This window comes from Schistocerca serialis, chromosome 5 (genome assembly GCF_023864345.2).
Source record: "Schistocerca serialis cubense isolate TAMUIC-IGC-003099 chromosome 5, iqSchSeri2.2, whole genome shotgun sequence".
Taxonomy (NCBI): domain Eukaryota; kingdom Metazoa; phylum Arthropoda; class Insecta; order Orthoptera; family Acrididae; genus Schistocerca; species Schistocerca serialis.
Genome location: NC_064642.1, coordinates 418,979,028 through 419,001,278, shown reverse-complemented (window position 1 = coordinate 419,001,278; position 22,251 = coordinate 418,979,028). Strand labels below are relative to the sequence as shown.

General features: G+C 41.9%; 1 protein-coding gene across 1 annotated transcript in view; it reads left to right on the top strand.

The window, feature by feature from the left end:
• LOC126481415 (FAD-dependent oxidoreductase domain-containing protein 1-like) overlaps positions 1-22,251 on the top strand; it is a 104,671-nt gene that overhangs the window by 29,710 nt on the left and 52,710 nt on the right. Inside the window, exons 4-7 of the mRNA XM_050105154.1 lie at positions 1,149-1,311; positions 1,384-1,529; positions 13,279-13,365; positions 20,284-20,440. Coding sequence (XP_049961111.1) covers positions 1,149-1,311; positions 1,384-1,529; positions 13,279-13,365; positions 20,284-20,440 — 553 coding nt within the window. The remainder of the gene's footprint in view (positions 1-1,148; positions 1,312-1,383; positions 1,530-13,278; positions 13,366-20,283; positions 20,441-22,251) is intronic.

The following is a 22,251-nucleotide window of genomic DNA, read 5'->3' as shown; positions in this document are numbered from 1 at the left end:
TGTTGACTGAACCATTCAAGCATACATGAGAAGTGTTTTAATGGAGTCATGGAAAACCCAGAACAGAATGACTGCAAGAAGTGGTTTCCACTCTTCACAGATAAAAGCCTTTTCTCATAAGCATTTCTCCACTTTACACATTAAGAAATGATATTTTCCCTGGAAAGGGTGAGAGGTGAATTGAGGAAGTTTCAAAAGGCAAGGCAGGTCACTCAGAGCCAAGTATAATAGGAACTCATCTGCAGTGAGGACATGGGTAGACAAAGATGAAGGGCGAGTGCCAGAGAGAATAGGACAGACTTTGACACCTTTCCCTTAACCTTTCTCTACCCATGTTCTCACTACAGATGAGGCCCTCTTATAAAGGGCTCTCAGTGACCTGCCTTGCCTTTTCAACATTCCTCAACTTATGTCTCTCTCCTCCCAAGGAAAGCACCAATAGCTCTGAAAGCTAGGATAGTGTCTTCATATTTACTTTTATACATATCTGTCAGCAGTACTAAACATATTGTCTCCTGAAAGTAAGTACTGTCCAAAACTTCTATTTCATGTTTATTAGTTTCCTCAATTGAATTTTTCTGTTATACAAAAAAGGATGAAAAGATATTTCTTTTGAATCCAGGTAAGCAGGCACATGAGATGTGGGTAAAGGCAGTTGAGTCTCCAGAGGCAGCTTTTTTATTCTGCTCGGATGAGTCTTTGTGTAAAATTTTGCCACTGAGCAATCGGTGATCAAGAAAAAGAAAAGAAAACATGTTTACGTATTCGACGGGAGGCCCTAGCCACACGACATTTCCATATTTTATCTGACAATATGTACCCTATACTAATTAAGGAGGGAATGGCAGATAGCAATACAGCAAGAACAAAAATAGAACAAAGATATTTTGTACATTATTGAGTGTCTCTCAGTCCAAAGCTATGTTTGTGGTTATGTTAATTACTGTCATTGTTGTGGCTCATAGTGATAACTTTAAAATTCTGAATTTTGTTACAAGTAAGTGAATGAACATATTCATCGGGGTTAAATGCGTGTTGTTGGTACTCAATGTTAAATTTATGGAATGGTCTAAATTAACAATTCGTATCTTAATTTTTTCTTTGAACTGCTGTAACGATCTTCAGATGTGTATGTGGTTTTTCTTCAGGTTTGACCCGTGGTCTTTACTAATGGCATTCAAGAAAAAAGCAATTTCAGCAGGGGCAGAATATGTAACAGCAGAGGCTATTGGATTTGAATTTAGAAAAATGCCAGACATGTTGATAGAAGGTGTTGAGCCTGGAACCTATGAAACAATAGACAGAGTTTTGGTATGTAAGAAGTTTTTTATTGCTCAAATGTCTTTTTATCTGTTCTTACTACATTATTGTTTCTATTTTCAGGTAAAAACTGAAAATGGTGAAGTTAGACCCATTAAGTTTGGGATTGCAGTGATAGCTGCTGGTGCAAATTCAAAAAAAGTTGCAGAAATGGCGAGAATAGGTAAAGGTTCTGGGTACCTTAGAGTTCCTTTGCCTATTGAACCACGGTATGTTGTTTACTATGAACCCACTTGTTAACAAACTGAAGAGCCAAAGAAACTGGTACACATGCCTAATATCGTGAAGGGCCCACACAAGCACGCAGAAGTGCCACAACATGACATGGCATGGGTTTGACTAATGTCTGAAGTAGTGTCCAGAAGATTTCGAGAGGATGGAGATTTCTTCTGAACAGCATGTTGCAAGGCATCCCAGATACGTCCAATAATGTTCACGTCTGGGGAGTTTGGTGGCCTGCGGAAGTGTTTAAACTCAGAAAAGCAATCCTGGAGCCACTCTGTAGCAATTCTGGATGTGTGAAGTGTTGCATTGTCCTGCTGGAATTGCCCAAGTCCATTGGAATGCACAATGGACATGAATGGATGCAGATGGTCAGACAGGATGCTTACGTATGTGTCACCTGTCAGAGTCGTATCTAGACGTGTCAGAGGTCCCATATGACTCCAACTGCACATGCCCCATACCCTTACAGAGCCTCCTCCAGCTTGAATAGTCCACTGCTGACATGCAGGATCCACAGATTCATGCAGCGATGTTAGAGATTTGATGTTTTACCGGATTCTTGATGTTCACGGTACAGTGAAATGGTTGTATTGGAAAATCCCCACTTTATTGCTACCCTGGAGATACTGCGACCCATCATTCGTGCGCCGACTATAACACCACATTCAAACTCACTAAAATCTTGATAACCTGCCATTGTAGCAGCAGTTACAGATTTAACAACTGTGCCAGACACTTGTAGTATTATGTAGGCGTTGCCAACCACAGTGCCATTTTCTGCCTGTTTACATATCTCTGTATATGAATATGCAAGCCTATACCAGTTTCTTTGGCGCTTCAGTGTAGCATACCACATCTTTATGAATGTATAAGAAAGACCATATGAATATTTATGAATGTATAAGAAAGACAATATGGATGTACTGCCTTCATTTATGCAGTCATCTGTTGCCTTCCCTATGCGCTGTCCTCCTTAGGAAAAGAATAGTTCTACTTTTGGACCTTTATTTTTTCTGCTATGTAATTATTTCTGTCTTTTGAAGGAAATTGGTAGAATATTGTGTCTTACAGCTCACTGCATTGATACCAGTGGTCATCACTTTGAACACCTTCTGTAAATGGACATTCATGCCACCTTCTTGACCTTCGTTGACCTTCAAAGACCATACTGTTAAACATCATTGGATTTGTATTGATAGCCGCTATCAGAAAATAAATACCAAACTATAGCATCCCATTTAAAAAAAATTAAAGTTGACCTCCATATCTCTGGATGTGACCCCATTTACCAACAAAAAACCAATGTCATATTATGGCCCCCATTGTCCCATGCAACAATTGACCCACAAACTTTTCAGCTACTATCACACTTTTGGAGTTGTTCTAGGTGGCAATAGTTAGTGATTGTATATTTCCTTGACGGTCTTCATCCTGTTACTAAGAGGTCCCCCTTATGGCATCCACGCAAGTTTGGAAGCTCTGAGCCATGCTTGTTGTGACATTACAGGTGCTTGGTGACTAACTTCAAATGCTGCACACCACACAAGGAGCATCTTAAATAAATAATAATACAGTACAAATTATGCACTAATACAGGGCTTCACAACATACGTGCTCGCGGAGCAAGCTGTGAGCAGCAAGGCGCGAGCACGGAGCAGTGCGAGCATGCTATCCCCACTACCGGGCCAGAGCAGAGAGTGGGGAGAGTCACATGAGGCACACAACAGCTGCCGCCAGTCAATGTAAATCTGCGGCCACCTGCAGGGATATCACTCACGAATTATTACTGCGACAAATGAAACAAATAAAGGAGAATGTACACGTGCCACATAATTTTATTAGCTTAGTGTTGTATGCCTCTACATTCGTATTAATTTGTGAACTGTTATACAATAAAGGTGTCACTGAAGTGTGGGATTCTCGGTTATCTTGTACTTTTTGCCCTTTACAATTGCGTCTATGTTCGGAGTAATTGTTCTTGTGCATTGTAAGCGCAGCGTGCAGTTTAAATTTCGATCAGACAATGTGTTTCTCAGGCGCATCTTGTTACATTTCATTGCAGAGAACAGTTGTTTACAAACATACGTGGAACCAAACTTTGATATTATTGTAGCCGCCAGTTTGTGCAAGCGAGGAAATCTATCCTGAGGGAAGTGTCTGTAGAATTCGAAAATTTTTTCTTGTTCTGAAAGTTGTCTCTGTATTCTCTGTCACACTGCAGGTCAATAATTTCTAGTTGCGGCTCAGGACGAATCTCTTCAATATTCGCTGAATATGGAGAGGAGAACAGATAAAAATGACTCTCTAGTGCTGTCAGATCTTGAAAGTGTTGATAAAACTCTTCCTTAAGGGCAACTAAACTATGTGAATAACATTCACAGTCTTTGTGAATATCTTGCTTGGATGATAATTCAGGAAAATGAGCTAGATTTCCTGTTTCCAGCTGACTCACCCAAAGTGTCAATTTCATTTTAAAAGCTTGTATTCGATCTATGAAATGAGTAATTAGCAGATATTTACCTTGTAGTGAAATGTTCAAAGCATTCAGACGGCTAGTTAAATCTGCTAAGAACGCGAGATCACATTTCCACGAAGGCTCTTTCAATTCAGGAACACACATGTTATTTATTTCCATGAGCATATTTATCTCATCTAATAGGCAAAAAAAATCGATTTAATAATTCGCCACGACTAAGCCAGCGGACCTCGCTGTAATAAGGCAGGCTACCATACTGGCTTTCTACATCCTCAAGAAAGCTTTTAAATTGCCTGTGTTGTAGCCCATGCTTCCTTATACACTCCTGGAAATGGAAAAAAGAACACATTGACACCGGTGTGTCAGACCCACCATATTTGCTCCGGACACTGCGAGAGGGCTGTACAAGCAATGATCACACGCACGGCACAGCGGACACACCAGGAACCGCGGTGTTGGCCGTCGAATGGCGCTAGCTACGCAGCATTTGTGCACCGCCGCCGTCAGTGTCAGCCAGTTTGCCGTGGCATACGGAGCTCCATCGCAGTCTTTAACAGTGGTAGCATGCCGCGACAGCGTGGACGTGAACCGTATGTGCAGTTGACGGACTTTGAGCGAGGGCGTATAGTGGGCATGCGGGAGGCCGGGTGGACGTACCGCCGAATTGCTCAACACGTGGGGCGTGAGGTCTCCACAGTACATCGATGTTGTCGCCAGTGGTCGGCGGAAGGTGCACGTGCCCGTCGACCTGGGACCGGACCGCAGCGACGCACGGATGCACGCCAAGACCGTAGGATCCTACGCAGTGCCGTAGGGGACTGCACCGTCACTTCCCAGCAAATTAGGGACACTGTTGCTCCTGGGGTATCGGCGAGGACCATTCGCAACCGTCTCCATGAAGTTGGGCTACGGTCCCGCACACCGTTAGGCCGTCTTCCGCTCACGCCCCAACATCGTGCAGCCCGCCTCCAGTGGTGTCGCGACAGGCGTGAATGGAGGGACGAATGGAGACGTGTCGTCTTCAGCGATGAGAGTCGCTTCTGCCTTGGTGCCAATGATGGTCGTATGCGTGTTTGGCGCCGTGCAGGTGAGCGCCACAATCAGGACTGCATATGACCTAGGCACACAGGGCCAACACCCGGCATCATGGTGTGGGGAGCGATCTCCTACACTGGCCGTACACCACTGGTGATCGTCGAGGGGACACTGAATAGTGCACGGTACATCCAAACCGTCATCGAACCCATCGTTCTACCATTCATAGACCGGCAAGGGAACTTGCTGTTCCAACAGGACAATGCACGTCCGCATGTATCCCGTGCCACCCAACGTGCTCTAGAAGGTGTAAGTCAACTACCCTGGCCAGCAAGATCTCCGGATCTGTCCCCCATTGAGCATGTTTGGGACTGGATGAAGCGTCGTCTCACGCGGTCTGCACGTCCAGCACGAACGCTGGTCCAACTGAGGCGCCAGGTGGATATGGCATGGCAAGCCGTTCCACAGGACTACATCCAGCATCTCTACGATCGTCTCCATGGGAGAATAGCAGCCTGCATTGCTGCGAAAGGTGGATATACACTGTACTAGTGCCGACATTGTGCATGCTCTGTTGCCTGTGTCTATGTGCCTGTGGTTCTGTCAGTGTGATCATGTGATGTATCTGACCCCAGGAATGTGTCAATAAAGTTTCCCCTTCCTGGGACAATGAATTCACGGTGTTCTTATTTCAATTTCCAGGAGTGTATAATTGGTTGTACGAACAACAACACTCATCACATTTTTTAGAGTGATACTCTTTGCACATAAGTTTTCCTGGTGGATAACACAGTGAACGCCCCTTATTTCATTCGGCACAGTCAGTTTTTGCATTTCCTCCTTCAACAGCGCAACGAAATCTGATTTTTTCCCTGTCATCGCTGGTGCACTGTCTGTAGACACTGAAACTAAAGAATTCCACGACAATCCTATATTTTCAACACTACTTAAAATATCACCTCCGGTTGTAGTGTTCTTCATGGCTACTACATCGAGGAGCTCCTCCCTCACCTGAAGATCTCAATAATAAATATGGCAAGCTGTGCTGTTCCAGTGATATCAAAACTTTCGTTCAGAGCTAGGGAATATGCCATAAAATCTTTACAGATATTTGCAAGCTGGCTCTGGACGTCATCTGCCATGTCCTGTATGTGACACATAATGGTCATGTTAGATAATGGCACAATCCGAAACTGTTCAACTTGAGATGGACACAAATGTTCTGCTGCAACTACCATTCATTCTTTTATTAAATCACCATCAGTGAAGGCGCGCAGGGTTTTTGCCAAAAGCAAAGCAATTTTGTAACTCACTCTGCCTCAGTTGATTTTTCTTCGTCGTCCAGATCTTCGGATAGCCTCCTTTTAAGTTTAATAACTTCCTGTGCACGATCTGGTCCATCACATTTTCCACTTCCGTAGTCTTTCGCATGGTACGACATATAATGTCACTGCAAATTAAATTTCCTAAAAGAATTCAGCGTTCTGTGACATACTAAACATTTTGCAACACCCTCTTTTTCTGTAAACAGATACAATTCCTCGCAATGGGGGTTAACTGCGAAAGCATGGTTGGGGTTGTACAACGGCGACTTGGCATGATTCTTAACCAGCGAAGCGGCTGTTAGAGCTGATCGTAGTACTTTAAACGTTACACAGTCGGCGCGAATTCAATAGGCACGCTGCGGCCCTATTCAAACGTGCACACGCATTTCCCCTCCCTCCCACCACCCCTCCGTCCCTACTCAGCGACCTTGCACCTGCTTGCGAGCACATGCCTGAGCAGACGCGAGTGCTCGCGCTCAAAACTGGCCAGTTGTTAAGCCCTGCACTAATACATAACACTGTTTGCAAAACATGGACGTCAGCCCAGATACGTTTATCAGTAAAATGCATGATTACTCATGTCTGTGAGATGATGAGAGTATAGAAAACTTCGGGCTTTGACCTAAAAGGGAAAATTTCTGAATTTAATTATGATAAATTTTGTATTCTCACACCCCATACTTCATGCCCCATATAAATAAGTAAGGCTGTTACTATCTGTTAAATAATTCTAATTCAATGTTTAAATATGATGAATCTTAAACTGTCTTCCTTAAATGTCCTTTTACTTAATCCTTCTTGTTGATTATATTTGCTTTTTAAAAGCTACAAATTTCGATTACACAGGGTAAGTACACTCCTGGAAATTGAAATAAGAACACCGTGAATTCATTGTCCCAGGAAGGGGAAACTTTATTGACACATTCCTGGGGTCAGATACATCACATGATCACACTGACAGAACCACAGGCACATAGACACAGGCAACAAAGCATGCACAATGTTGGCACTAGTACAGTGTATATCCACCTTTTGCAGCAATGCAGGCTGCTATTCTCCCATGGAGACGATCGTAGAGATGCTGGATGTAGTCCTGTGGAACGGCTTGCCATGCCATTTCCACCTGACGCCTCAGTTGGACCAGCGTTCGTGCTGGACGTGCAGACCGCTTGAGATGACGCTTCATCCAGTCCCAAACATGCTCAATGGGGGACAGATCCGGAGATCTTGCTGGCCAGGGTAGTTGACTTACACCTTCTAGAGCACGTTGGGTGGCACGGGATACATGCGGACGTGCATTGTCCTGTTGGAACAGCAAGTTCCCTTGCCGGTCTAGGAATGGTAGAATGATGGGTCCGATGACGGTTTGGATGTACCGTGCACTATTCAGTGTACCCTCGACGATCACCAGAGGTGTACGGCCAGTGTAGGAGATCGCTCCCCACACCATGATGCCGGGTGTTGGCCCTGTGTGCCTCGGTCGTATGCAGTCCTGATTGTGGCGCTCACCTGCACGGTGCCAAACACGCATACGACCATCATTGGCACCAAGGCAGAAGCGACTCTCATCGCTGAAGACGACATGTCTCCATTCGTCCCTCCATTCACGCCTGTCGCGACACCACTGGAGGCGGGCTGCACGATGTTGGGGCGTGAGCAGAAGACGGCCTAACGGTGTGCTGGACCGTAGCGCAGCTTCATGGAGACGGTTGCGAATGGTCCTCGCCGATACTCCAGGAGCAACAGTGTCCCTAATTTGCTGGGAAGTGGCGGTGCGGTCCCCTACGGCACTGCGTAGGATCCTACGGTCTTGGCGTGCATCCGTGCGTCGCTGCGGTCCGGTCCCAGGTCGACGGGCACGTGCACATTCCGCCGACCACTGGCGACAACATCGATGTACTGTGGAGACCTCACGCCCCACGTGTTGAGCAATTCGGCGGTACGTCCACCCAGCCTCCCGCATGCCCACTATACGCCCTCGCTCAAAGTCCGTCAACTGCACATACGGTTCACGTCCACACTGTCGCGGCATGCTACCAGTGTTAAAGACTGCGATGGAGCTCCGTATGCCACGGAAAACTGGCTGACACTGACGGCGGCGGTGCACAAATGCTGCGCAGCTAGCGCCATTCGACGGCCAACACCGCGGTTCCTGGTGTGTCCGCTGTGCCGTGCGTGTGATCATTGCTTGTACAGCCCTCTCGCAGTGTCCGGAGCAAGTATGGTGGGTCTGACACACCGGTGTCAATGTGTTCCTTTTTCCATTTCCAGGAGTGTATATACATTTTTATATCATCATTTCTTCGCTCATAATGTTTCTTTTATTTAATTTTTCCCCAAAAACCACATAACCATATAGGTTTCAATAAAAAAGTTCTGTTCATTGAAGTAGTCTGGTTAATGTAAAAATATTTCTATACTTTGAAATCATTTGTTGTAGTACAATACATATATATTCATCCAACTGTGCCATTAGATGTCCTTTTATATATTATTATTATTATTATAACGATTGTTCCCCTTTAGGAGAGCGATTGAACTTGAATTCATAATTTCATCTTCGGATGTTTTTCTTCTTTGCTTCCCAAAACCTCCTCATCCTCTCAGAATGCTCCTTCTTCCGTTCTTCTGTCCATTTCTTACCAGGCTGGCGCGATGTTCTTTCCCCAAACTTCACACTTGTGATTTTATGCCGGCACTCGGTGTGATCTTTTGAGATTTTTTATGTTGATCTGCTGTAGATCCCTCTGGACTTCTTTCGGCCATTCTGTGCCACATTTACTCCTTGTTATAATATTGAATAATTTCTTTGCTGTTCTGGAGTCTTCCATCCTGTAGATGTGTGTATAAAATTTGGCTCGGCACTTTCTGATTTCATCTGTTACTATGTGTATCTTTCTATAGAGTTCGTTTTGTGGTCTCTTCATCCAAATGCCATTTTTGTTGATTGGACCATAAATCTTCCTGAGAATTTTTCTTTCCTGCATTTCTATTTCCTTAATTTTTGAATGACCATCAATCACCATTGTTTCAGCTGCATAGATTGCTTCTGGAAGAATCACTGTTGTATAGTGCCTTAATTTTGCGTCTGTCGAAATGCACTTCTTGTATAGTGCCTTAATTTTGCGTCTGTCGAAATGCACTTCTTGTTGTAATGCGTCCATGTTAGCTTGTAGGCCTTCTGGAGCTTGGTGATTCTTTGTTCATTGGCAATTCAGTTTAATCCTGAGGACTGTATAGTTTCACCGAGGTATTTAAAATGGCAGACTTGTGCAATTTTACCATATTTTGTTATTAAAGGGGATTTATTTTCTGGCTGCCTTTCCATATATTGGGTTTTTTCATAAGATATCTGTAGTCCGGTTTTTTTGTGAAATTTCATGTAGTTTTTCCACTGCGTGAATCGCTTCTGTTCTGTTATTGGTGATAATTGCAATATCGTCAGCGAAAGCAAGGCACTTGACTTTAAATCGGTTCTCTTTCTTGATACCAATTTGGATACCCTTTACGTGAGGTTCCCATTTCCTGATTATCTTTTCTGGAACAATATTGAAAAGGATTGGGGATAGATCGTTCCCCTGTCGGACTCCAGATTTGATTTCGAAGGGTTCTGATACTTCGCCCATGAATTTCACTTGGGCCGTTGTTCCTGTAAGTGTCTGTTCTGTGATTTTTCGTGTCTTTCGGTCGATCCCAAATTCTTCCATGATTTTAAACAGGGTTCTACGGTCCACTGAATCATATGCTTTCCTGAAGTCGATGAATGTAACTACTGTGTTTCTGAATTTCCTCATTTGTAATATTGTCTTTAAGCATCAGATCTGTTCCGCACATGAGCGTCCTTTTCTGAACCCGGCCTGGTATTCACCAATTAGTGTATCTGCTTGGGATTCTATCCTGTTTAAAAGCACTTTGGAAAGGATTTTGTAAGCGGCTGGGAGCCGGGAAATTCCTCTGTAATTGTTCATGTCTGTCTTGTCGCCCTTTTTGTGTAGCGGGTGAATTAGAGCACATTCCAGTCCTCTGGTATCTCGTTATCCATATGTCTGACATTATATGGTGTAATTTCTGCATAAGTATAGGATCATTTAGTTTCCAGAACTCAGCAATGATCCCATCTTCTCCTGGTGCTTTGTTATTTTTCAACTGCTTGACTATCTCCATAATTTCTTCAAGATCCAGGGCATGTGAGTCTGGGTGTGTGAATACTGGAGAAGAGAAGACAAGTTTTTCTTGGGGTGGTTCGCAGTTGAGGAGGGAACTGAAATATTGGGCTAAGATTTTGCAGTTATTTTTCGAGTTGGTTTCCAAAGAGCCATTGGGTTTCTTGAAGCACAAGCTAGGTGCTTGGTATCCCTGTAAGTTTTCTCTGAAAGTCTTATAAAAATTTCTTGTATTATTTTTGATGATACGTAATGAATGCTATAAAGAAAAGTACGTAGCTTCTGGAATACTTAACTTTAATCCACATTTGTAGAACATCGCTCTTGATGATACATTAATAGAATCTCACTATCAATTGAATACGGCGCCTTGCTAGGTCGTAGCAAATGTAGCTGAAGGCTATGCTAACTATCGTCTCGGCAAATGAGAGCATATTTGTCAGTGAACTGTTCCTTGCAAAGTCGGCTGTACAACTGGCCAGTACGTCTCTCTAGACCTGCCGTGTGGTGGCGCTCGGTCTGCTATCACTGACAGTGGCGACACGCGGGTCCGACGTATACTAATGGACCGCGGCCGATTTAAAGGCTACCACCTAGCAAGTGTGGTGTCTGGCAGTGACACCACAGTCTATGTATGTGCGGTTGGATATGGGTGTGTGTGCGAGTATATACCTGTCCTTTTTTCCCCCCCTAAGGTAAGTCTTTCCGCTCCCGGGATTGGAATGACTCGTTACCCTCTCCCTTAAAACCCACATCCTTTCGTCTTTCCTTCTCCTTCCCTCTTTCCTGATGAAGCAACCGTTGGTTGCGAAAGCTTGAATTTTGTGTGTATGTTTGTGTTTGTTTGTGTGTCTATCGACCTGCCAGCGCTTTCGTTTGGTAAGTCACATCATCTTTGTTTTTAGATATATTTTTCCCATGTGGAATGTTTCCCTCTATTATATCTGTGTAAAATCACACATAAAATTCTGAGGTCATGGTATTACTTAACATGAATGATTATCTCATCTGAGGATGAAGTGTGACTCCTGAGATGATTGACAAAAGGAATAAGGTAAAAAATTACACAGAGCGTACCTAGGAAAGGGGTTCCCATAAAGAAATATTGATGTTGAGAGATGACTTTCTTGGTTAAGTGAATGAAAGAGCCAGTCTGCACGGATTAGAGCAGAGGTTGGCTCAGAGGGTGATGGCTTCAAAAATTGAGGGAAATAGAAAGAAGTAGAAGAAAAATAGAGATACAAGGGACAAAGGAACCTAATGGAAATTACTGAAATTATTAATAATAGTAATTTATCATTACAAATACAGGCCAAATGAGAGAGAAGTATGGTAAAAAGCTAGGAAGGAAACACGATAGGAGCAGAACGGAAAAAAGCAGGAGAGAGGAAAGGGACCGACGGAGAGGACTAGTAGAGATCCAACCAGCAGGCTGTAAGACTGTAGAATGTGCTGGAACTGTCAGTCATCTTCTCTGTTTTGCTGTACATCTTTTCTGATCTTACTCTTTCATATTTTTGTTCTTAACCTTCTTATCTATTTTTACTTGTAAAGGAAACCACTCACCAAATAATAGCAGAGATGTTAAGAGGACACACACACACACACACACACACACACACACACACACACACACACACACACACACACCTCTCTCTCTCTCTCTATCTCTATCTCTATCTACACTCTTGTGCACCTATATTTTTTCCAATTCCCATACTTCTTTATTTTCTTAATTAAATTATTTATCTAGTAATTATTTCAAAATGTGAGTGCTCTCTCTTTATTTTATTATTTTATTTTTATTCTCTTTATCTTCAAGGCGAGTAGTACTCTTTTCTTGTAATAATCTTATATTTTGCATTCAGATTCGTTGTTTATACATTACATGTTTCTGACAAGTTTGTTGTTATCTCTTAAATGAAAATGTGTTTAAGATTTTTTTACTTATTCTACATCTGCAAGGGCAATTTAATTTAGGATCTGTGTAAGAAACATTAATGTTATTTTTTGTAAATATTTATTATGTGTACTTGTTTTATGGCATGTTTTTCAATTTTGAGGATCTCCTCGTTATTGATCTGTGGAAAAAATGTGTGTCTAATCTAATTTAATTTTCAGAGCTTTCCATATCATTGCTCCTAACTTACTCCAATTTTTTTTCTGCATTTTGTCTAACTTCTTTTCGTTGTCTTCATTCACCATGTTCTCTCCACAAATTTTGATCCAGACCTTCCTTTCTATCTCCTTTCGGTTAGTTACTCCATGCTGTATTCATTAGATAACCTAGTTACTTCATGACACAATGACATGAGAAATGCCAGTTATAAATAAATTACAGAGATTATATGAGTAAGTGAAGAAATCGTATTTTAAACTGGAAGTGTGATATATGTGAACAATTTATAGTTGAAAAACTCTACTAACTATTCAAAGACCTATAAAGAACAAACAGTGTAAATTTGTGTGAAACTAGCAAATCCTGGGTGGAATACAAGACAGTATATGAGGAAAGAGAACCTTTTACCAGAATGGGTAGATAAAAATTGTTAAACTTCTTTCTGTAACTGTTAACTGTTGTCTTCGCCTGGCATTTATAACAAAAATTTTCCTTCACTTTATTTCTTCTTTATCCTTTGAGTAACATGAATGGAGAACAGCACAAGTATGCAGCATATTAATTTGCTTTGTGTGTATTCATATCGGGAGAAGTAATTCCATCTGTTTGTTACAGAAAAAGATATGTGTATTGTGTTCACTGTCCAGAGGGTCCTGGACTAAATACACCTTTTGTCATTGATCCTACTGGTACATATTTCAGGTAACTACAATAACTGAGTGGTTAGCATGTCATATATAAACTTAAGACTATACATGTGCAGTTAGAAATTCGAAACTATTTTTAATTAACATTTGCATTTAGTAAATGAGTGGATTTTGTTTTAATTGTATTTGTTGTGATAAACTGCTGTGGACTGTTATTAGACTAATGTAGGAAGTCTCTGGTAACTGTGATAGTGTGTTCAGGATCTACAGATTGAAGAGTTATTACTTTGAGGATTTTCACTTTAGAATTTTGGACATTTCTGCAAACTTATATCAAGTTCCTATTTACTCTTCTTGTGTTCAGGTGGGTGTTGCCTTTAAATTCCCTCTAAGAGTACTGGATGTCTCTCATCAATGGTTTTACACTGCAACTACTTACAAATTTTAGAGGCAGGAGGAATTATGAGAAACAATGTCACCCCATACTTATTTTTATTGTTTTAACTAAGGTTGTGGGTGACAAAAAGTAACTTTGAGATAATAACATTAGTGCAGTGGAAGGCTGGCTGCTTTTTTAGAAATCCATTCAGGCTATTCCTAGAATTATGATTATGTGAACTGTGTTACCAGTTTTGGAGACATTTTTGACTTTGCAGTTGACACTTTAAGTACATGAACTTGTTGTTGTTGTGGTCTTCAGTCCTGAGACTGGTTTGATGCAGCTCTCCATGCTACTCTATCCTGTGCAAGCTTTTTCATCCCCCAGTACCTACTGCAACCTACATCCTTCTGAATCTGCTTAGTGTATTCATCTCTTGGTCTCCCTCTACGATTTTTACCCTCCACGCTGCCCTCCAATACTCAATTGGTGATCCCTTGATGCCTCAGAACATGTCCTACCAACCGATCCCTTTTTCTAGTTAAGTTGTGCCACAAACTTCTCTTCTCCCCAATCCTATTCAATACTTCCTCATTAGTTAAGTGATCTACCCATCTAATCTTCAGCATTCTTCTGTAGCACCACATTTCGAAAGCTTCTATTCTCTTCTTGTCCAAACTATTTATCGTCCATGTTTCACTTCCATACATGGCTACACTCCATACGAATACTTTCAGAAATGACTTCCTGACACTTAAATCAATACAGGATGTTAACAAATTTCTCTTCTTCAGAAACGCTTTCCTTGCCATTGCCAGCCTACATTTTATATCCTCTCTACTTCGACCATCATCAGTTATTTTGCTCCCCAAATAGCAAAACTCCTTTACTACTTTAAGTGCCTCATTTCCTAATCTAATTCCCTCAGCATCACCCGACTTAATTAGACTACATTCCATTATCCTTGTTTTGCTTTTGTTGATGTTCATCTTATATCCTCCTTTCAAGACACTGTCCATTCCATTCAACTGCTCTTCCAAGTCCTTTGCTGTCTCTGACAGAATTACAATGTCATCGGCGAACCTCAAAGTTTTTATTTCTTCTCCATGAATTTTAATACCTACTCCGAATTTTTCTTTTGTTTCCTTTACTGCTTGCTCAATATACAGATTGAACAACATCGGGGAGAGGCTACAACCCTGTCTTACTCCCTTCCCAACCACTGCTTCCCTTTCATGTCCCTCGACTCTTATAACTGCCATCTGGTTTCTGTACAAATTGTAAATAGCCTTTCGCTCCCTGTATTTTACCCCTGCCACCTTTAGAATTTGAAAGAGAGTATTCCAGTCAACATTGTCAAAAGCTTTCTCTAAGTCTACAAATGCTAGAAACGTAGGTTTGCCTTTCCTTAATCTTTCTTCTAAGATAAGTCGTAAGGTCAGTATTGCCTCACGTGTTCCAGTGTTTCTACGGAATCCAAACTGATCTTCCCCGAGGTTGGCTTCTATTAGTTTTTCCATTCGTCTGTAAAGAATTCGTGTTAGTATTTTGCAGCTGTGACTTATTAAGCTGATAGTTCGGTAATTTTCACATCTGTCAACACCTGCTTTCTTTGGGATTGGAATTATTATATTCTTCTTGAAGTCTGAGGGTATTTCGCCTGTCTCATACATCTTGCTCACCAGATGGTAGAGTTTTGTCAGGACTGGCTCTCCCACGGCCGTCAGTAGTTCCAATGGAATATTGTCTACTCCGGGGGCCTTGTTTCGACTCAGGTCTTTCAGTGCTCTGTCAAACTCTTCACGCAGTATCATATCTCCCATTTCATCTTCATCTACATCCTCTTCCATTTCCATAATATTGCCCTCAAGTACATCGCCCTTGTATAGACCCTCTATATACTCCTTCCACCTTTCTGCTTTCCCGTCTTTGCTTAGAACTGGGTTTCCATCTGAGCTCTTGATATTCATACAAGTCGTTCTCTTATCTCCAAAGGTCTCTTTAATTTTCCTGTAGGCGGTATCTATCTTACCCCTAGTGAGATAGGCCTCTACATCCTTACATTTGTCCTCTAGCCATCCCTGCTTAGCCATTTTGCACTTCCTGTCGATCTCATTTTTGAGACGTTTGTATTCCTTTTTGCCTGTTTCACTTACTGCATTTTTATATTTTCTCCTTTCATCAATTAAATTCAATATTTCTTCTGTTACCCAAGGATTTCTACTAGCCCTCGTCTTTTTACCTACTTGATCCTCTGCTGCCTTCACTACTTCATCCCTCAAAGCTACCCATTCTTCTTCTACTGTATTTATTTCCCCCATTCCTGTCAATTGCTCCCTTATGCTCTCCCTGAATCTCTGTACAACCTCTGGTTCTTTTAGTTTATCCAGGTCCCATCTCCTTAAATTCCCACCTTTTTGCAGTTTCTTCAGTTTTAATCTACAGGTCATAACCAATAGATTGTGGTCAGAGTCCACATCTGCCCCTGGAAATGTCTTACAATTTAAAACCTGGTTCCTAAATGTCTGTCTTACCATTATATAATCTATCTGATACCTTTTAGTATCTCCAGGGTTCTTCCATGTATACAACCTTCTTTCATGATTCTTAAACCAAGTGTTAGTTATGATTATGTTGTGCTCTGTGCAAAATTCTACCAGGCGGCTTCCTCTTTCATTTCTGTCCCCCAATCCATATTCACCTACTATGTTTCCTTCTCTCCCTTTTCCTACACTCGAATTCCAGTCACCCATGACTATTAAATTTTCGTCTCCCTTCACAATCTGAATAATTTCTTTTATTTCATCATACATTTCTTCAATTTCTTCGTCATCTGCAGAGCTAGTTGGCATATAAACTTGTACTACTGTAGTAGGCGTGGGCTTCGTGTCTATCTTGGCCACAATAATGCGTTCACTGTGCTGTTTGTAGTAGCTTACCCGCATTCCTATTTTACTATTCATTATTAAACCTACTCCTGCATTACCCCTATTTGATTTTGTGTTTATAACCCTGTAGTCACCTGACCAGAAGTCTTGTTCCTCCTGCCACCTAACTTCACTAATTCCCACTATATCTAACTTCAACCTATCCATTTCCCTTTTTAAATTTTCTAACCTACCTGCCCGATTAAGGGATCTGACATTCCATGCTCCGCTCCGTAGAACGCCAGTTTTCTTTCTCCTGATAACGACATCCTCTTGAGTAGTCCCCGCCCGGAGATCCGAATGGGGGACTATTTTACCTCCGGAATATTTTACCCAAGAGGACGCCATCATCATGTAATCATACAGGAAAGCTGCATGCCCTCGGGAAAAATTACGGCTGTAGTTTCCCCTTGCTTTCAGCCGTTCGCAGTACCAGCACAGCAAGGCCGTTTTGGTTATTGTTACAAGGCCAGATCAGTCAATCATCCAGACTGTTGCCCTTGCAACTACTGAAAAGGCTGCTGCCCCTCTTCAGGAACCACACGTTTGTCTGGCCTCTCAACAGATACCCCTCCGTTGTGGTTGCACCTACGGTACGGCTATCTGTATCGCTGAGGCACGCAAGCCTCCCCACCAACGGCAAGGTCCATGGTTCATGGGGGGGGACATGAACTTATTGGAGGAAAAATAACCAACAATGAGAGCATTACACTACATTACATGCTGACTATTTGAATTTGCTACTTTATTTCCTCCAACATGAACTTATTGGAGGAAATAAAGTAGCAAATTCAAATAGTCAGCATGTAATGTAGTGTAATGCTCTCATTGTTGGTTATTTTCGAAGTTTAGGTTTTATCTTGAGCAGCGAATGGTAAATATTATTTTGTCCACCTTCATTTCACAGTGCTTTTGTCAGTGTATGTACTATTTCTTCAAATTATGCAGTGTCTCCTGGACTACAGATATGTAGCACAGTGTCCATTTTTGTAAATAAATACAACTCTTTGAATGATAATATATTATTTCAGTTAAATAGCATGCACACTCCAATACAGTTGCCTTAATCTTTGTAACGGGATTGATAACATTATAACAAACTCATGATTTGATATCAGAATTAAGAATTAATATCTAACACTGTCTGCCTTTATCTTCTTAAGTTGACACCAGCATTATTCAGCATGGGCCTTTATCCCAGGGCATATGCACTACTCCAGTCTGGGAAGGAGATGCATTGAGCGTGTCCAAACACCCATGCAGGCACTTCCTCTGACAAAGTTACTGCAGTTGATGTTACCCCTTGAAGACACATATCGTTCCTCAGTATGACACATCTCATGAAAAATAAATAAGAAAATTGCAAAATAATTGCCCTCTCTTACCAAATGATTTCTTATATCATTTCATTGCTTGCAGGTATCATTCATCAGAAAGCTAAACATAGGGTTACAGGTCACTCTTTTGGAGTGATATGCAACACCGCAATAGTAAGCAATCGCTGTTTATTGGTGTCCCAGTGAAAACCGTATCCAGTGTGATTTTGCTCACTAATATTAGGTTTATTTAAAATAATAACAAAATATTTAGTCTGAATGCCCCCTCCCATAATATATTCCTGTCCCAAACTTATACAAATTACTCTTAATATTTATAATGCCACAGTATTTTAGTTTTATAATCAAAACTTAATACAAGGTGTATGAGAAAAGTAATAAAACTGACAACATTGCAAGCGATCTGGCAATGCTGTGTTCTTCTATGTTTGTAGATCGATGTGTTCATCCCTCAGATGCTCAGTCTGAGTTTAGCTCCGTACAGCCATCACATGATTTTTGATCTGAATCTGTTTAGCGTATTCATGCCGTGGTCTCGCTCTATGATTTTTACCCAATACTAAGTTGATGATCCCTTGATGCCTCAGAACGGGTCCTATCAATCGATCCCGTCTTCTAGTCAAGGTGTGCCACAAATTCCTATTTATAACCCTGTATTCACCTGACCGGAAGTCTTGTTCCTCCAGCCACTGAGCTTCACTAATTCCCATTATATCTAGCTTCAACCTATCCATTTCCCTTTTTAAATTTTGTAACCTACCTTAACGATTAAGGGATCTGACATTCCATCCTCCGATCTGTAGAAGAGCAGTTTTCTTTCTCCTGATAACAACATCCTCATGGGTAGTAGGGGGTAATGTTCATAAAGAAGTTATCCCTCCAAAAGAAACTGCCAACCAAATGCTTTACAAAGATGTCCTTGAAAGGCTCAGGAAAATGGTGGATCATGTGAGACTAGACATTGCAGGCAAGTGGATGCTGCATCATGACAATGCCCTATGTCACACGGACTCTTCTATCATGAAATTTTTGACCTCAGAAGGCAATCCTGTTGTTCCATGTGCACCTCCCCCCCCCCCCCCCCCCAATTAATCTGATGATCTGAGTCCCTTTCTCATTTTTTTTCTTTTCCCAAAATTGAAAAATGTCTTAAAAGGGTGTCAATTTGGGACTCTGGAGATCATTCAAAAGAATGTGACTGACATGTTAAAGGCCCTACCAGTTGAAGCCTGTCAGTGCTGCTACCAAGACTGTGAACATTGACTCTGCTGGTGTATAGCTGCCAAGGGAACTACTGTGAAGGGGACAATAAAAAAATCAGTCTCATATCTTTGCTCACACACTTCGTGTAACATCTTCAAGATCTGTATATTCTCCTCCAAATGGCAACAACCTGCACATCACTAGAGCAGTGCTACTTGATACTTTCCCCTAAGCCACTTAATAACTTTAGAAAAACTTCTGCAGAGTTCTGCAAAATAATGATAATGGAGCCAAGGCAGAAATGGTTACTGAAATAGTGAAGACAATTAGAAACTAAGTAGAACATGAGGTCAACAATTGCTGGAACCTGTGGATAGGAGGCAGCCGAGGCATTACAATTTTCATAATTGAGACTTCTACTGTATAATGTCAGTAATTTCTAAAAATGTTCAGTTATGATGATAATGTGTGTGGAAACTTGCGGTTACCACCTCAATCGCACCAGTATCTTGCCATCTGTCAAAGATCAGTGGGACACAAAGTGCTGGTCTGACGTGTTATTCAATCAGCCGACACAGGGTGTACAGCAGCGAAGCTGAGGCACCAGGAGACTCTACTTCCAGACGGCACTGACAGCCATGCTTCGTGCAGAGTGCTTCTGTTGCATTTGCACCTTGAAAATGGTGGGGTATTTGCCTATTGAAATATTGTCAGTTGTCGAATACATCAAACAGCTGCATTTCCATAACTTGTTTGTATTAGAATGATTTGAGGAATGCTTCATGCATATGGGCGTACACTGCATTGTCCCCATGTCACAAAACCCCAGTTATATTGAACACATTGAGGGTGCCACTGATTAAGATGTGCATACCCTGGATCCAGTTTCAACAAATCTTGAAATGTGGATAGCTGTTTCATGGGTCATATATCAGGATGACAACACAGAGCTTTTGGTTTCTTCTGGAGTTGATGCTGTAATTCATTACTGCCACCTCCTGTGTGGAAGGGGGATGCTGTTACATATTTGTACATAAGTGACTAATTCACTTTTAGCACGTGTGTACACTAATAATAAATTATTCTAGAACACAGTTATCACACATTTCTTTCTTCTCTGTTATCAGGCGTGAGGGATTTGGTGGAAATTTCATCTGTGGCAAATCACCAACAGAAGAGGAAGGAGAACCAAGCATAGAACATCTTGAGGTCGACTCTAGTTATTTTGATAACAGTGTTTGGCCCCATCTGGCAGCTAGAGTTCCAGCATTTGAACAGTTAAAGGTATTAAACTTAGAGCGTCTTTTAGTGTTGATGAATTTTTTGGCTGTTATGATTACAGTGTGGTAATTCCAGAATATAAACAACAGAATGAGGTGTGTGTGGTTCACATAAAGCTAAGTAATTTGCACTCTGTTTTCTCTTACCTTCTTATTGTAATGTACAGCCACCCTCCACATATACACTTGATGTACACACTTTTGTGACTGTAACAGCACTAAGTGTTTAAGTTGGTTACCTCCAAACTAGGGGGAAGAGAGAGAAAACCATTGTGTTGTCTTGGATGATGAAGACATTTGGGACAGGGAGGTGGTAGGTATATACTGGGTGGCAGGAGAAGGGTAGATACATTATGTGATCAAAAGTATTCGGACACGCCCAAAAGCATACGTTTTTCAATTTAGGTGCATTGAGCTGCCACCTACTGCCAGGTACTCCATATCAGCAACCTCAATAGTCATTATACATCGTGAGAGAGTGAGAGAACAGAATGGGGCGCTCCCTGGAACTCATGGACTTCGAATGTGATCAGGTGATTGGTTGTCACTTGTGTCATATGCCTGTACGTGAGATTTCCACACTGATAAACATTTCTGCACAAAAATGCACAGGCCAACCTCATCTATTGACTGACAGAGACCGCCGACAGTTGAAGAGGGTCGTAATGTGTAATAGGCAGACATCTATCCCGACCATCACACAGGAATTCCAAACTGCATCAGGATCCACTGCAAGTACTATGACAGTTACGCAGGAAATGAGAACACTTGGATTTCATGGTCGAGCAGCTGCTCATAAGCCACACATCACGCCGATAAATGCCAAATGATGTCTCGCTTGGTGTAAGGAGAGTAAACGTTAGACGATTGAACAGTGGAAAGACATTGTGTGCATTGATAAATCACGGCACACAATGTAGCGATCCGGTGGCAGGGTGTGGGTGTGGCAAATGTCTTCTGCCAGCATGAGTAGTGCCAACAGCAAAATTCGAAGATAGTGGTGTTATGGTGTGGTCGTGTTTTTCATGGAGGGGGCTTGCACCCCTTGTTGTTTTGCATGTCACTATCACAGCACAGGCCTACATTGATGTTTTAAGCACCTTCTTGCTTTCCACTGTTGAAGAACAATCTGGGGATGGCGATTGCATCTTTCAACATGATCGAGCATCTGTTCATAATGCACGGCCTGTAGTGGAGTGGTTACATGACAGTAACACCCCTGTAATGGACTGGCCTGCACAGAGTCCTGACCTGAATCCTATAGAACACCTTTGGGATGACTTGGAATGCTGACTTTGTGCCAGGCCTCACCACCTGAAATTGATACCTCTCCTCAGTGCAGCATTCCGTGAAGAATGGGCTGCCATTCCCCAAGAAACCTTCCAACACCTGATTGAACATATGCCTGTGAAAGTAGAAGCTCTCATCAAGGCTAAGGGTGGGCCAACACCAAATTGAATTCCAGCATTACCGTTGGAGGGCACCACGAACTTTGTAAGTCATTTTCAGCCAGGTGTCCGGATACTTTTGATCACATAGTGTAGGTGGCTTTCAGAAACAGCTGCAAAATTTTTATTAGTAGTGTTAACAATCACAGAGCTTTGGAATGGAAAATAGGAAAAGTAGAGTCCATTAGAATAGAATATGAACTGAAAATGACAAGAGAGGGAAGGTTGAAAGTAAGGCAATGGAAATGAAAAGGGAGTTGGGTTGGGGTGGCACAGGGGAAGGCTCCGGCAGCAACTTTGAACAGTGGTAAGTGTTTTTTTTTTATGTTTCAGTTTTTGAACTGATACTCATAGCAGGTGATATTAG